This window comes from Orussus abietinus, unplaced genomic scaffold, assembly GCF_000612105.2.
Source record: "Orussus abietinus isolate OABI.00-Male unplaced genomic scaffold, Oabi_2.0 scaffold1, whole genome shotgun sequence".
In the NCBI taxonomy this organism is placed as follows: Eukaryota; Metazoa; Arthropoda; class Insecta; order Hymenoptera; family Orussidae; genus Orussus; species Orussus abietinus.
In genome coordinates, this window is record NW_019396017.1 from 3,897,741 (window position 1) to 3,914,940 (window position 17,200).

Below are 17,200 nucleotides of genomic sequence, written 5' to 3' on the forward strand. Positions count from 1 at the left end.
CGACAGGAGCGACGTCGAGAGAAATGCAAGGAATTCCGTTCGTTGCAGTAAAAACGAGTGAGAAGGCACCCAGTGCCAAGAAAGGAATCGCCCGAGGGTGCTAACTCGTCTCCTGGGAGATTTCCCTGGGTCCAGGGCGACCGGAAGAGGAGACTAGGGACCCTAGGCCGGAAGACAGGAGAACACCCGAAGACGCAGGTGCGGAGGACATCCTCGAGAGCTCTTCGAGATACGCCTCGGTTCGAGGAGTCGTTTCCTTAAGGAGGATTTTGGGAAGGATGCAGTTAGCTCGAAGTTACTATCGTTAGCCTGCCTTTTAGTACGCAGCGACTTAAGTTCCCTCTTGGCGAGCAACGTGACGACCATCACCGTCTCGAGTTTTGTCCACATTAAGGGTGAATTTGAGGGAGATCGAAGAAAAGCCGTCCAGTCGTCGAAAACACTGACGTAAAACCCGCTGCATGGTCCCAAGTATCGTGAACCTCCCTGAGGATTACGCGACACGAAGTAATGCTTCTTATCAGGAGGGAAAACGGAGTTAAACGGTTCACAATCGACTGCCGCGAATGCGTAACACTTTAAACGGTCGTACACCTCCTTGGCGGGGAACGACCGGAACTACGTGAATTATCAAGAAATAAATTTAATTAACGCGCAGTGACGTTACGAGCTACATAGACGACCCATACGCACGCTACGCGTTCTCCTGCCATAGCTCGGGTCGACTTGGATTATTTTCTCTGCGGACCTTTTCGATCTTTTAAGCAAAAAAAAAAACGAGACCCCCGGAATTATTGCGATCGAAAGTGCCGATCAATCCCGAGCTTCTTATTCCAAGGAAAGCTTCATTTTCCGCGTAATGAATGTGGTGGAAGTGCGCTTAGAGAACGTAACGAGCTGCGCTGTAAATGCATTTTCACGAAATTCATCGACTCCATTTGTCACGTTGCAATCGATTTGCTCGGTACGTTCCTTACGTTTGCATAGACGAGAACGCAATGCCATAGGTGAGATTACACGGACATTGAATTTCCTATCGATTTCACCCTCCTCGGCGATAGCGTCGTCCGCGTCACTCGTTGCGGGGGGCGCTTAAGTAAGTTTATAAATATATTAAATATATATATAAATATATACATACATCAATATTTAATTTAAGTAAGATGCCCTCGTTCTTTCAATACTTCGCGATCGGCTCGAGCGCCCCGTCGAGCGATCGCGAGATCAATCGAGCGCGTTCGATCGCGCACCATTCTGATCCCCGAGATCTGTCCATGCGTTAGATCGAGCGTGCGAACCTTGTAAATAGACAAAGAGAGAATGCGTAGATGCGTGTGTCGTGTGCGCGAGATGGAAAAAGGATCCGGAGAGATTGAAACGGCTCGGCGAAACGTTCGGGCAGGGAACCTCAAGCCCGGGACGCAACGTCTTAATATTAAGCAAACCCTGGATTTACCGGAGAGACTTTCGCGGCAGTAGCGACCCTTCAAATGTATGCTCGGATTGTGTGCCAACCGCTCAAGAGTTGGCTGAAATAATTAGACGTTGCTTTCCCAGACTTTGCGTACGAAATGGACCGCCGACCTCGGCGGTCTTTCGGCTGACTCGCTCTACTGGGGTCCTGGTACACGTCGAGTCCGATTGCCTCCACCTTTCTCTCTCCTGTTTGATCAGTGGTGGGACAAAATCGAGAAAGTGGAGGTGCGAGTCGGTGAATGAGAAAAACTACCGATAGATAGTTAAGACTACCGTGAAGATCAATCGACCGATCGGCTAAGTGGAAGCTTCGGAATTTTCAACATTGAACATTAAAAGTGTGGATAATTCCTGGGGTGCGAGGAACCGGGTAGAACGTCTTTACCAGTGGAAATGTTTATTGCGGACGGTCCCAAAGATTGGGGGAAAAAAAAAGAACTTGTACTATTTTTTCCCTCCGTGCAGTCCCGACGGTAAATATCGGAACGTAGCTCCGACGTAGTAATTTATCAGAACACGGATTGCAAAGGCAGGACGCGGACGTCGCGACGTTGATTTTGTGCCCCGTGTCCAACCTGTTGCGTTTCGCGGGAGATTTAGGCTCCGAATAGGATTCCGGACACCCGGAATTCAGGAATTTCGGAATTTCAACGGCTAGCTCCGAGATGGTGTCCTAGGAATCTGTCGCCTTCCTACCGGAATTCCTTCGATTCTTGGCGATCGACGAGGCTCGAGCGATCACCGTCACGTGACGTTAATTTCTACCCAAATCTGACCGCTCATGGGCATCGGGGAATTACTTTTTTCAAACCGGGTTAAATTCTCAATAAAATCTCTCGGATAATAAAACGGGCATTTCGTTGTTGTCTATGAACGTTCCTTCGTTGCCCTGGATCTTCAGAAGTCGATTCCGGCAACTCGGATGTCTATTAATAAATGTGCGTTTAATCACCCATTCTATTAGTTTAAGAGATTACGCTTTCCCTCATTTTTATGAACATTTTCAGTTAAGCTTTAAGAGTCTAAACTTGTACGCCGTATGACTGGTAGTTTTGAAAGGTCGAACGTTTCCTCGGTGAATGGTTTACCTCGTAGGGGATATATTTTTAACGGATGTTTGTTACTTTATTTTTAGTTCAGTTCACCTCTTGCAAAAACCGTTCACACACTTCTTATTCTACGTCGTGTTCCTTTTGAATGTACGCGGAAATTCAAGAAATTCTAACCATGTTTCCAAGTGCTTTGAAAGTGTATGTCTTCTAAAATAAAGTGAAGTGTGCACCTTAAATTTTAATGTTTCCTCTGACATCTCTAATATTGACATTAACAAATATTAAATACATTTCCAATTTGCTTCTCTCTTTTGACCCCATTTCAACTGAATTTCGATGGACCATCTTTCTAATTATTTACAAACGCGTCATCAATTTACATTCATCATTTAACTGGAAATTACTTTTATTGATTTATTTAACAGAAGGTTAATTACTCTAAAAAAAAAAAATGTTCGAGTTTCACGGGATGAATTCTAATCTGCTACCTTTTACAGCGTGACTGGAAAATCGTGACAAATACTTCTTTCTCATATTTGTATAAAAGGAAAAGAAAGAACCTAAGCCCGAGTTACTTACTTAAGGTTTACGAACGCGCCAGCTAAAAGCGAAAACAAAAATAGAAAAAGTGAATAGAATGAAAAATCGATAAAAAAAAAAAGGGAGTCGATTCGGTGTTAAATCGAAATAAATTGATGCTATTTAATCAATCCGTAATCCAGTCTGTGAAATCGATGTCGTTACAGTAGTCGACGAGTAGAAAGCCTCGTCGAGGATAGCTAGAGAATTTTGAAAATTGCAAAGAAAATATTCGTGTCCTCGAGCCTCACACGAAATGAGAAAATGTGCGCAACTGTAAGACAAAGTCTTTCAATTCTACTACCGCCATACTGCCATTCTTTCTCGCATGTGCAATATAAGTGTTTTAGCTGATACGGAAGAATAACTAAGGCACGATAAGAAGAAGAAAAAAAATCGAAACAGAGGAATTATTCAATCGACACTACCTTCGGAAACTCAACTACTCCTGAATTAAAGCAAACGACTGATAAGGGTTGAATTAAGAATTTCTTAAACCGTTGAAATAACTTTTTAATCGTTATCAAGCTCGGTCGTAGCACGATCGTCGCTAATTAACGCAATTTAATATCGACTTTTTTACAGTGTACCAAAAACGGTGCAATTTCAAACGGTACACCTTAAAGTGGTTACACATCATTCTATAGGATGTAAAGAGGGGCATTGGACAGAGTTGTTGAAATCGCCACATTGAATGCCAAGGATACGACTCAACATTGAAAAAAAAAAAAAGTCTGCATGACTCACACGAGCCTTAGTATTGGACATTTTCGCTGTTATTTAGAAACGGGTTGTCAGGGCTAATTTCAATATGGCGGCTCTGTCAAAACCGATCTTAAAAATCGTCCCTGTTTCAACATTTTAATCCGTAAGCTCTATCTCACACAGAGCCCCGTGGAACATTTCGATCGGTGCACGTGGCGGATTGATGAGCCTGATTGACGCGCTTTTGAAAAGTGCGCAAAGACGGGACTAAATAGACTAAAGAGGTCACGATTTCAATGGGTTCGCGCACCGTGTAAAGAGACTTCGAAACGTGTCCCTAAGAGGAGAAAAAAGGAAAATCCGACGAGCTCGTCGCGGTGGAATTTATTCTCCCTGTTTTTCATCGGGACCGAAAGCGCGCGCGTCTCTTTTTCCGACGAGGAATACCACCCGTCCATTGCACCTGCTCGTAGAAGTGCCAATGGCCGTTTTCGCGGGAATTTTGAAAAGGATAAGTCCGGACTATTCGAGTCTTTCGACCGCTTGTGTGCGTTTTCAAACCGGAGCAAGGAAGGGAAAGAAAAGAACTTGTAAAATCTGCGGCAACTGTGTACATCGCAATAAAAGCAGCATTCTATTCAAGTAACCGTGACGTGTCATGTAGTTAACAAAAATTCAGATGCGTAAAGATATTCGCTCTGTTCGTAAAGTGACGTAAATCCGTTAATCCGATGCATAAAACGCAGGGAAAGACTGTAAATAAATACTAGAATTTGTCGTTACCGCGATCAGCTGTTACGAATTTAACGATTACAGGTGGTTTACCGTGACGCCCTCGATCGTTAAATTCTATGGATATTCTATTCAGAATTTTGTATTATAATTCCTCACCGTGTACATGAAATGCCCCATTATTTTTTCTCCACGTGGATATATATCGTTACTTATTTTAACGTGAATCAACTTTCTTCGCGTCTCGTTGTAAACCTTTAACCTCGGTACCCTCTCGAGAACTTCAATAAATTATTATTATTAATTATAGTAAAGAACTTGTACATAAGTGTGACAAAGTAGTTATAAATAGAGATAACGAGTAATAATTAGAGGTGTACAAGAAGTTTAAGGTAATGAGTAATTATGCCAAGATAATTAAATTAATAATGGAAGCTCAGAGCAGAAGTTAGAAAGTCGAGAATTAGTGAACGACCTGTAATTAATACTATATGTATAACTGAATCCATAAACAGAAAGCAACACTATGTAAATACAAATATAATTATGAAAATGAGAGATACATAAGTCAGAATATGATAAGAGAGAAGAGTCTCGTTAAAATTTCTTTCCCCTTGACTTTCTTATTTATTTTGAATATAGTACCTTCGTTATAAAGTAAATTTAGCGCAGAGCTGTCGGTGTAAATGTATGGGGTTCCGATGTCATTATTTGAAACCGATTTTTGAAAAACCGCATTGTGAAAAATTGAGTAGTCCATCATAGAATTATTCATTTCACTCTGCGAGCTGTTTCTCGGTCATGTATTTATAAACAGATAAAATAATTACTCTAAGGGACATACTACTAAGGTAATCGTTAGTTTGTTGCCATGTTCTGTCAAAAGTGACTGATTAAATATGCTATTTAAGAACTTGCCATAAACATCGCGACTGTTGTAATAACGATTAAACATCGCCTAAAGTTTAATATGCAGTGCTCACAATGAATTGTTCTTGCCCGCAATTACAGCTTGAAACAAGGGATGAGAGCCATGTTAAATATTTATTTTAATTAAGCTTCCCTGGCTTCCACTATTATTTTACTAATATTGGTCGAGAGTAAAGGTTAAACGTATTTCCATTTCTTTAACGTATGTTCACACAGATATTTTGTATTTACATTTCATTAAAATTATTAAAGATGATGTTTTGTTTTCAAGATTTCAGACTAATTGCATGAGTACTTCTCAAGACCGCGATCATTCGGAAACGGTCCGCTTTTAACTTTTACTCCACCTCGGTACTTCTATCATTAACATTGACTATATCTACCCTTCTGTATACACCTTCTCTTCGATTACAAAGTTCTGAAACACAAAGGAATGAAAAAATCGGGTGGAATTCGATTCATTAGCATGATAAAGGAAGCACTAATGAGAACGTGTGACCTGTCGATGCTCGAGCGATCCGAACTTCTCATCTCGCGTCGTCGAATCGAAATTTCAAGGGGTCGTTTGCATTTGGTGTATCGACTTTGTCATAGATCTCGTCCCAAAAGCAGAAGATAATACGCGGACCTAACGAGTGGGGACATCGCTCCCCTCTTAATCACACTTACATAACATTTCGAAAAAATTACTATTTATCACGACCATAATATCGCTCCTCCGACCCGACATATTTTCCGATTTTTATGTGAGAATTGTGACGTGTCCAGAATTTTATGTACCCTGATGTACATAAATACCTTCCTATCATGCATCGGTGATGCCATATCTACTGGGAAAGCATTCATGTCCACCACTGTACAGGAGTCGATACGAAAATAATGGAGGACAAGTAAAATCGACTGACGCAATGAAGTAAAATTATTTATCATTGCGACGAAATGCAAAAATCTTCCGACCAGAATTCCAAAGGAAGGAAATAAAATTCCCGGCACGGCCAAGTGCTCGAGATGGGCGCCAGGTGTCCTCCGGAGGTCGCCGCGCCTCGAGGAAGATCGGGTCGGAGGAGAAAAAAGCGACGGCTGACTCGCTTTATAACTTGGTGTCCTTTGTTCCTATGGGTCTTGCCGAATCCTCTGGGCGAGGGGTGCGACGAGAGCCGGCGACGAAGTCGAACTTATCCCCGCACTCGCGAAGGCTGACAATTGCATGAGTAAAAATTATTTCCCGCGACCACGCGTCCTGCAAGACGACTGGAGACTAACCTGTCGAGTCAGGCCCTCGGTTCTCAAAATTCCAGAGGGCGCGGGGAGCGCCAACCGTCGGCGGCGGCGACTCTCGAAATGTAAACAATGGGACGTTCGAGATGTTTTAACGGATTGAAATATTCTCGTTGCGGTGCGCTCTGAAAATAATTAGATTCGCTTCGTCAAAAATGGGTTGCCTCGTGAAATTCGACGAGGGTTGCTGCCTTTGTGCCATTCGCCTCGACAGTTTGTGCACATACGTGCATACAGTTGTACGCACGTGTCATATACATGTATGCATGTATACTCTGTACAGAACTCGCTCTTCTCTCCCGGAACAAAAGCTTACGCCTCGATGCATCGTCGCGTCGAGTGTTGTGCGTTATCATACGACATGCATGCCGTTGACTGTACATGTTGCACATAATGCATGCGCTAAACAGACGGTACATATATGGTGCGGTCAAATTCATTTCTCACCGAGAGGCAAGAAGATTTTAGCGAGCAAAGATTTTAGATCGTGTTCCATTAATTAATGCAGGTGGACGTGCAGAATTTTCCAGTGTTTTAAAGTATGACCAAATTACTTGCCCGTAAATGTTTTTATTCCCTTGCATTATGTCGAGGAAAATTTAATTTGCGTTTTACCAGTTCCTAGATGGTCTCGTCGGTGGTTAAATAACCAACTCGCGAATCAAGGAGAAATGTAATTAACATAATTAACCTACAACTGGCTCAAGATATACACAAAAGAGAAAGTCATAAAAAGACATAAGGTTCAATTGCCGCAAAGGATAAATTCTACAGAATTATGCTGCGCAAAGTTTTTCTAACATTTCAGTAATTTAACCGCAACTGTAAAAAATAATATATAACCCCAACACATTCCACAGAGCTAAACAGAGATTTTTTATTGAACGGGATACTTCACCGCTTTGTAATAAATTAATTAAACGTTTAACGGTATGAGTAACACTTAGCAACATTCCAGATGAGTAATGCGAGTAATTTGCTATAAATCGGGACAATTCTTTCTTTATGAAATATACTCTAAAAGAAAATAAAAATGTACCGTCTCCGAACGTTACAAAGATATCCTCCAAATCATTTATATAGGACGTTTTTGGCGATCGTTGTAATTGCCGGTCATTTTCGACCTCTCAGGTCCAGATATTCTTAATCAATGTACAGCCCCAATTTTGCGGTCAAAGGACTTTGATGAAAACCTTAGATCGAGTTAGGTCTCCGCAATTTATATCGATGTTACTACCTTGTAATTATATCAAGAGTATTTATATTGGAACCCCGGTAAGGTCTAAATTTTCCATTAAAATACTTTGACCGTCGACAGAGGGCTGACCTCGATATCTGGCGATAATCCCCTGAAACTCCTGAAAAAGTAATAAATTTCAGCGGGGAATGGAAAAAGAGTCTAAACGTCTTCGGTACTTCTATCGCGCCATTGTCTCTACGAGAATTGAAAGCCTCATTTGACACAAATTGACACTTGACAACTGCCGCGACTCGATCTCGGCGAGTTCTCATAAAAAGATCCGACTACTAAATTCTGGGTCGAATTGTGCCAATCCGAGTCTTGAGCGCGTAATTCCAGGCGTATGCGAGGGTACATCTCGAAATCGGAACTTTCGATGCTCAAACTAAGTGCAATGTCTTAGGTCGCGTCATTTAAGTTTCGGAACGACTTAATGGAGCGACTCTCGTGGATTCGCGATACCAGTGGGTAATTTATCCTGAATGTTGCGCGTAGATCGGTCGTAATAATCGCACAAACTCGGACGTGATTCTCGAGAAAGGACTCGAGCATGGCCGCCATATTGGAGCCCTTCGGCGCGCTTCCGTAACTACGGCCCTCGAGATGCGGTTCCAAAATGGCGACCATATTCCCCGAAGAGCGAATCGCTCGTTAGGTGGAACCAGCAAATTTCAGAACTCCGTACCCGAGCTCGGTCGTTCCGAATCTAGAGAGAGTTTCCAGATTAATCCCACCGGTTTCGACGAATGACGGCGACGAGTCGGAGCCGCGTTTTTCGACTTTTCCACGGCGATTCGCGAGCGAACGACTAAGTAGGCGAAGACAAGCCGGGAGAGATACTTTATTTACCTAAGCTGTTATAGTTAAGAGTTGTAAACCTCGTGGAATGCTAGTGCGGACACTTTAGATCATTTCATTAATCCTTAAGGTTACCGCGCGAAAATAAGGAGAAAAAAGGAAAAAACGTAAAAGCGAGGCGGGCACGCGCCTTATAGAATAAACGAACTTTAATAATAATTATTAAGCGTTCCGCCCCCCTCTAAAGGGGGATCGAGAGATCGTTCGACGTAGCGGCGTGGCAAAGCCGCGTGGAATCCAACCGGAAGTACGCGGGACGCGCGAAGCACCAAGGCCGGAAGTCCGGACTCCGCCATTTTGTCAGCCTTTACTTTTCGACGGCCTGACTGTTTATGCGAACGCTCTTTAACGAGTCGGGGGCGAAATATCATTTTTTTTTTTAAACACGACACTCGACTGTGTCCTGTCGTTGAGCAATTTTTTCCCGATCTCGACGAGTTGCCGAGATTTATGGATAAAAGGTTAGGGCGTCCTTTATGAAGCGACGAATCGCTTCGTGCGGCCCGCGCTTCGACCTATCAAAGCAATTTAGATCGACAGTACGTAGATAGGTTAGGGTTAATTAAAGGTCGAGACTTTACTTGTAACGTGTCCCGTCGATTACACCGAGTCAAGTCAAACGAGGCAGACTGGAAATGCTCGGGGATCGATTCGGCGAGCACAATAGAGAATTTATCGTGGTTACGGTGTTTTTCAATTGTTATTAATAGAGATCCCGAGATCATGCGATTGGGGGGAGGGGGCGGGAAGGAGCATATTTAATAAGCGGTAGAACCAATGTCGATCCTGGATCGATTAATTGCTGGGGCTCGTACGCTAGAGGTACACGCAAATGGAACCACTTTAATTATTAACAAGAATATATTTATTATTATATATAAATATAAATATATATATATATGAACCGATGAGATGAAAGAGTATATGAAAATAAAATACTGTCTTTATTCATGCTTCTCTTTTCAGCGTTTACTTGCCTTTCAACGTCCTATTCCCACCCTCCCTCTGAACAATTTGTCATTTATTGCAAAATTCATTTCAATAAATAAATGATTAGCAGAGAAGAGTATAATTCCCTCCTTTGCAGGGTGTTCAGCAGCGACGAAATAATTCCGCATAATTTAAAGTAAGTTTTCAGGTTAATAAAAAAAAATAATTAAATATGGTGAATGGGATTAGATTAGGTTAGTAGGTACTGGTTTTTCAGCCCTCAGAAGATTCAATCGGGAATGGTTGAAACGAATGGGTGGAAGGTCTTGCCTGTAATGGCCGATTCGTTTATTTAGAAGATTAATAGTATTCGAGTAGTGAGTGCACTTATTAATTCTAAGCTTATACAGAGTACGCAAAGGTATCTGCTCGAGCAGATTTATCTACGTAGGTATATAAAAAGCACTTGGCATTATCGGACACCATTCGGAGCGTCCCTGGAGACCGTCTTTGGGATTTCAAGATGGCGTCCTCTCGCCGCTCGGGACTTCGAGTCTCGTTCGAGGTTTGCGCCCTCGTAAGGAGACCGTAACCTCCTCGAGGACCCACTTGGCCAAGATTGAGTCGTTTCTGCTTTCCTCTCTTGTCTTCGGGGGTCGTTTTGTCTCTCTCTCTCTCTCACTCTGCGGTCGATCGAGGACGGAAATGCCGTCTTTTGGCGGAAATTACAGAAACGACGTAGAGCGCGGACGTCGCCGAGAGGCGGCCACCTTCCGGGAAGAAGACACCGGAATTAAGGAAAGGTTACAGGAAGGTGCTCCAGTAGACGACGTTCAGGATGAAGAACGAAAAGGGGAAGAAGAATCGCGAGACCTTGTCGATGTAAATCGCCGTTGCCCTCCCTTGACAACAGGTGTCGTATTGCACCGTTGGTGGTCGCACTGGACTTCTGCTCCTCTCCGAATCCGGTCGCATTGGAGTCTGGAATAAAAAAATTAGAAATTACGCTACCCTTGCAGATCTTCGAAATCTTGGTAAGTGTGAGCATTTATTAGAAATTTGAAGGGAAAAATTGCGGAAGCAGGAGTCATAGAGGGTAACCCGATATATGTGACACCTCTAAAGAATGGGGTTGGTAACAACGGTACTCTTCTATGGGGGGCACATGGACACAGTTGAAAGGATCGGTTGTGAATGTGAACGGAACGAGCCGCGAATCAAATTATTCAACTCGAGCGATTTTGCAAAGCTTTGTTCGCCCCGTAAGGGTGTCGCATCCTTTGGAGATGTAATCCGCGAAGCGAAATCATCGACTTTACCGGCCGAGTCTCGTGGAATAATTGAGAGGCCTTCTCCTCGACCTTCGCTCCTTTTGTTCCGCAATGCTTCGACGAGGATCGCAATCGTCACCTGGACCGTTTCTCTGGTACAGATACTCTTTGCCATAATCCACTAGAGTGTTTTATCTACTAATTTTGAAATACTAGGAAAATTGCAATTTTTCTCCCGAACTCGTTACCTTGAATTCGTCGATGGCTTCCTTGAGGTCCTCGTCCGAGTAACCTTTCATGGCTTTTGTTGCTATAGGCCCCATGTAATTGTTAACTACCGCGAATTCCATGAGCGACAAGAAGACGAAGACGCTACAGGACGACATCCACACGTCTATCGCTTTGACATATGACACCGGTGGTAGCGATTGTTGCGATTGCGTATTTTGAGTTGCTGCAAAGAGTGGGAAGTCGGTGCTCAGGATTAATTCGTTATTGGGCCGCTTGCAAAATTATTTATATAATACAAAGGTATGATAAAATCTGATTACCAAGAGTGAGTAGAGACGTTACGCCCAGAGTAACGCGAGCGGGTATAGCTTCCGGTTTTATCCAGAAAGCAATCCATGACATGACGACGATCAGAGCCGACGGTATATATGTATGAAAGAGGTGATATCCCAATCTGCGTCTTAAATTGAAGACTATTTGAATGCAGGTGAAATTTCCGGTAGAGTATTCGATCGTGCAGTCGGTTGTATAATTGTTCGAAATATCCAATTGCGGGAGCTCTATTTCCGGATTCACCACTAAAGGGTCCGTCATATTCCATATGAAGACCAAATCCTGAGTTGTGTGTGATACTGGAAAAAGTATGTTACGGTAAAACATAGAATATTAAATACCGGAAGATGGGGCATGGAAAGGACCCGTAGTCAAAATCGACATGGAATAAAACATGTTTACTCGAGTGCAAAGTCGCTTCGATTCGAATTTTACGTCCAGACTGGCTGCTACGAACGTCAAAGGGATTCCGTGATTATTCACTGAAAATTGGAAGATGGCCATTCATACTTCACTGAATGCCAGGAATTCACAAAGTGAACGAATCATTAAAAATAACTCAGGTGCGGATAAACCGTATTGAAATAAATGAGCGGCAAACTCCGTTAAACCGATCCAATAATGCCGACGTTGCAAATAATGCAAATAAACATTACTTACGACTTTCTATCATCATTGAGCAAATTTGAGTGTCGTGTGGATACGACTCGAACTTCATGGCGCAGGAGAGGACCAAAGTCAATCTGAGAAGCAGATAAAAATTTAGTTACATTTTCTTTGCGTTGCTTTGTAATTCCTATTTTCGATTTCAAAGTTAAAGAAAAAGTTTAAAGACATTACTTTGACATGTAGAGTAACGTTTTGTCATGGTACAGCCAAAGGTAGTGATTGGGTATCGACATCTCGTGGAAGGTAACCTTCTTCGCATTTTTAAAGAAGCAATCAGGCCTCCAAATATTGTGAAGCCAATCGACGTCCAATATTCGGTATTCCTCGGACATATTTTCCGGTAATCTGAGTCTGGAGTCACGCCAGCTTTGCGCTAAAAAAATGTCAGCGACGTAAGTCTGAAAAAGATGAATAGATTTTCAATTAAATTCGTGAAGCGTCGATTTCACGATTACTCGCATTGAAATAATTCCACAATAATTAATAAGAAATGCAGTTACCATGGACTCTTCGTTAATCGAGTCGAGACTGAGCACCGTCACGTGGAAATAAACAATTGTAGGTTGTCCTAGGAATTTTGGAGCCCTATGCTTGTCGTACTGTTTCGGGTTTATAGGAAGGATATCCCTTAAGGACAGGGACGCTTCCTTTCGACCGTATTCCTCCAAGTCGACGTCTCTGCAACAGATGATTCGACGACAATCCAGGAAAAGTTATTATTCTTCCGCCGGGCTATTTAAGAATTTTCGTAATTTTAGCGAAATTAATTAAATAGTGAAATACGGTCGGAACGGTCAGAATTTAAATTATCTCGAAATTGTGCGTTTACAATTGTGCACTCTACAAAGGGACGCCTTGCGCTTGGCAGGAATAGTTTCCCTTTACCCTCGGACCGCGAAAAGTTATCGTTCCATTTTTCAGAGCTTTCTCGATATTTTCTAGTCTTTCGTAAGCCCGGTATGTTCTCATTACCGGGAAGCAGGAGGTTCCGCTCCATTATTCCGCGGAGTCTCAAATATTAGCGATTTCGATGAAACAGCAATATCGCCGAAGCCATAATAGGTCTTCGAGCTTTGCATACCCTTAAGTCTGCCGCACACTGTGTCCCTTGCACTTTATAATACATGTATCGATATACGTGGAGGTGTCACCCATTTTTGATCGGCGATCGAGGCTCGAGGAAAGCATTCGATCTCGATCGGCCCCGATTGATCCCCGATATCGGAACCCTCGGAAGATCTGGAGCACGTTTCAACGAGGTTCACAGTTCGCACCTGGTTTGATCGCCACAATTTCGAGATACGACCCCCGATCGATCGATCGAAGGCAATGTCGGGCAAATACTTACGGGAAATGAAGTGCCACCATGTCGAAAAGCATATATAGGTAGCAGCACAAGATCACCAGAGAGTGTCTCTGCATCCCTGAAAGAGAGAGGCCGTGATGGAATTTTTATTTTAGTGTGCTTGAAAAAAAAAAAAGAAGAGAAACGCGTATCGACCTCGGTGAAACTCGTTTAAATACGACATTATTAAAAATGTGACTCATATAGGTCGACCGGCGCCGTTGCGGAGGGTATTTTATCCTGGAAGCCTCATTGACTTTGATGATCCCGCCCATCTCCTCGATTTATATGCAATATACTCGGGGAACAAAATGAAAAGCACGATATATCTATACGATGGGGGACTCCTTATGTATTCCATTGCTCTTTCTCGAGGGAAGGCGGCGTATTTCCGGTATAAAGTTAGGATAAAAAAAGGGGTTCCGATTGGCCGATAGGCTTCGATCTCCGAGAAGTTTCTTATTCGAAGAGCCTCGTCTTTTTCGATGACCAGCGCTCGAGGCGGCAGGTGGGAAATAGAATTGAAAACGGGGAAGAAGGAAATAGAAAGAGGAAGAATGGGAAATGAGGCGGATCGCGGATAACTCGGCCGCCGGACAGAGCCGAGAAAATATATCCCACTCCAGTGGTCATCTCTTATTTTTTCTCCTCGTTTTTTACAAAGTAAAGCGTCGCCAGTGCGAGACAAAAATCGAGACCTGTCAAATTATTGCGTTTCGAGGTGAACAATTTCTACGTAAAATAAGTGTAACAAAAATCAAGTGGAATAAAACTGAATTTTTTCCCATGATAAGGGAAAAGGCGCAAGGTTCTCGTTACGTCGAGACGCATTCGGAGCAGGGAGTCTGTCCCATTTCCTATCGAGCGGCACAGGGGAAAGCGGGGTTCGCATTGGTCCATGGGAAGGTCCAAGGGAAACGTCTTACCCGAAAAGCCTCGTCGTTCTGGATGATCGGCGCCCGAGGCTGATAGAGAATCGAAGCGAGAGAGATATCATGGACGGCGCTGGGGCGACGAGGAGCGAGCAAGAAGTCCCCAATGGCGTGGGCGTCCCGCTCATCCGGGGCCAATTGGGTCGCGCCGATTTCTCGCCTCTTGCCGATGGATCCGCGACCCGAGCGAGCGAAGAGAAAGAAAGGGAACCGGGAACGCGTTTCGGAACGGTCTGGAGTCGACGGAACGCTCGTGGAACCGCCTCGGCGAGCCACTCTTAGAGGCGCCTGTAAGCCAATTTGCCTATCGACTACCTGATTAAGCCCTACTCTTTCATCGTGACGCCTGTGTAACTTCACCTATGTGTCCATTCTTATGTGTCTGCGCCCGTACTTAGGTCGACGTGTACATGGGAGCACGTACCGATGACTCGTGGCGACCGATCTAAGTACTTTTACAAATGCTAACAGGAATTAACTAGCGTCCAGGATTCGTCCGCGCCCCGCCCGAGGAATTATATGAGAATTCGACATTTTTACTTTGAGACGAATCAATGAATTTTATAAAAGTGTCATTCGGACGTGTCGCATGGATTTCCGCCGGTAGATTTTCACTGGAATATTTTATAGAAACGTTGCACTTGTAGGCTTCAACCTCGAAAATAATAGAAATTCGGAGTTCTCGTGGAAGAATTGGGAAAAAGGCACCGCGTGATTTATACGGTGTGAATGACATTAATGAAAAAGAAATTGTTGCGGCAAATTGTGTCATCTCAGTGGAAGAGGGGAGGTGCGCGTGGGGCATTAACGAGAAAGTTAAATCGGCATTTCCCGGGAAAGGACGACCATTACGTAAATTCATGGTGCATTATTAAAAATGTATTTTCACGACGTGGCGAAATCGGATTTAGCACGCGGACCGTCGTTTCGCGACACGGTAGTTGTCTCAGGCAAATTAAGGCCACGCGATATTCCCTTGTTATACGTGCACATTGTGCGAGGTGCCTTTTCCACCGGGTCTGCAAGCTGCGAAAACTTTGACACGTGTCACGTGTCACCTGCGAATGTAGAAACGACCATTGGTTATGTCGTTATGATATGAGCTTAGGAGTAAGACACCCTCTTAAATCCGACGCTCGGGCAGCCAAAGGCCAAGTGGGGTTAAGCTCGCAATACGTATATGTGCAGGAAACCCAGATCATTGCGCCCGGTGACGCCCACGTCCGTAAACAAATTTCAAGATACATTGTCAAAACAATTCATCCGGACCCCTTCGTTCGACGTCATTCGAAATGTTGCAGAAAAATGAACCTTAGTTGCTGATGCATTGCCCTGTACCGCGGAGACGTAGAAATTATTAAGTTGTTTCGAGTGTGGGAAGTCGGGGGGAGCGAAGGGGGATGTCTTTGTGTCCCAGCGAAAGAACTTTTGTTTCGAGTCGGTACTGATTCGAGGCGCACCCGAGGCGGTTCTCTCGATTTCTCTCCGGAGGAGGTCCTGTGTTTACGAAAAGCCCGACCCCTCGAAAATCCCAGAAATTCTTCGAACGTCGAGATCGAGGTGCTTCGACGTCCATTACTTCAAGGAGGTAAGAGGTTACTGATATGTCACAACAACAAGGAACTTACCAACGATTAATTTACCAACGCCTCTGCCATTTATTCGCCCGTATAATAACTTATAACGATCTCTCTTAAATATAGTATCGTACATGTACAATTTTCGTAGTGGTACTTTACGCGGTGGACTTTTAATGTCCGCTTCTAAGGTGGCCATTCTGGCTCCATTACTGCCGTTGCATGTCGTTACTCTTATGTACCATTATGTTCTTCATTCGTCTCGTCTAAGGAAAACTGTAATAGCGTAAAATGTACATGCACCGACGAGAGGTTCCTTAAGACTGGCATTTTAATCGATCTTGCGTGAAACAATTACTCCTTACTCGCAGACCACTTTTATCGAAGGTAGGTCCTTATCAGGAGAGACGAATCGTTCCTTCCACGTCTTTTTTTCACGAATCAATTTTCCTCGGTATTTGCAACGCAATTATTCACGGATCGGGAAAACGAGCTGATGGAGAATTCAAAAGGCCTCGTTATTTAAAAACTGTTGATTCAGATTTTATTCACATGAGCAGCTATTTTAGTAACATTTCTTCTCTATGAGATAACGTTTGATTTACGCTATCCAACTGCTATTCAAAGTTGGCCGCATTAAAAAGCTGTCGTCGGTGCTGTACGCGAGAAAAATGAATTTCACGTTATCGGGACACTACCACGATCTTTTTTCGAACTATGATTTACTGGAATCGGTACATCCAGTGAAATTACAACATTAGGACGTTCGCAGACGACCAGTATGTGTCATGTGTGTATAGCTTGTTACATTGTCTTCTTCACTTGGCAGACATCAAGAGTGTTCGTTAGACGGAGAAGATTTCTGATTGATCGGTATTCCTCAATCGATTTAGAAGATCGCGAAAGTCACTCGGCTCGATTTCTGTTTTTTAATAAAAAAATAATTTGTACGGTAAAAGAAAAATTACACCGAGTCGGACTTTAACATGGATACTCGGTATGCGCTATAAAGTCATCGCGACGTGATTGACAAAGACGAATGTATAGAGACTTTCGCTTTTC

At 43.4% G+C, this 17,200-nt stretch overlaps 2 protein-coding genes across 3 annotated transcripts in view; one reads left to right on the forward strand and one right to left on the reverse strand.

Annotated features, from left to right (window-relative positions):
* Positions 1–3,809, forward strand: part of LOC105698134 (potassium voltage-gated channel protein Shal) — a 76,041-nt gene extending 72,232 nt beyond the window's left edge. For both annotated transcript variants that reach the window (XM_012422124.1, XM_012422122.1), the window contains one exon: positions 7–3,809. The gene's annotated coding sequence lies outside the window, so the exon portion shown is untranslated. The remainder of the gene's footprint in view (positions 1–6) is intronic.
* A 6,313-nt stretch (positions 3,810–10,122) lies between these two features.
* On the reverse strand, positions 10,123–14,734 carry LOC105697919 (glycine receptor subunit alpha-4). The gene is made up of 8 exons (XM_012421657.2): positions 14,556–14,734; positions 13,633–13,708; positions 12,785–12,962; positions 12,456–12,682; positions 12,276–12,358; positions 11,603–11,914; positions 11,300–11,505; positions 10,123–10,761 (listed from the first exon to the last, which is right to left on the reverse strand). Exons 2-8 carry the CDS (start codon positions 13,704–13,706, stop codon positions 10,585–10,587), a joined length of 1,257 nt encoding a protein of 418 aa, XP_012277080.1. The 5' UTR covers positions 13,707–13,708; positions 14,556–14,734; the 3' UTR covers positions 10,123–10,584.
* Between the last annotated feature and the right edge of the window lie 2,466 nt (positions 14,735–17,200).

What these genes read in the sequence shown, in the direction of transcription:
- LOC105697919 (XM_012421657.2), bottom strand. Translation starts at nt 13,706, where the DNA reads ATGCAGAGACACTCTCTGGTGATCTTGTGCTGCTACCTATATATGCTT. An exon ending in CGATTAACGAAGAGTCCATG is followed by an intron (nt 12,683 to 12,784) that starts GTAACTGCATTT and finishes CATCTTTTTCAG; the next exon opens with ACTTACGTCGCTGACATTTT. An exon ending in AAGCCATCGACGAATTCAAG is followed by an intron (nt 10,762 to 11,299) that starts GTAACGAGTTCG and finishes TTTTTATTCCAG; the next exon opens with ACTCCAATGCGACCGGATTC.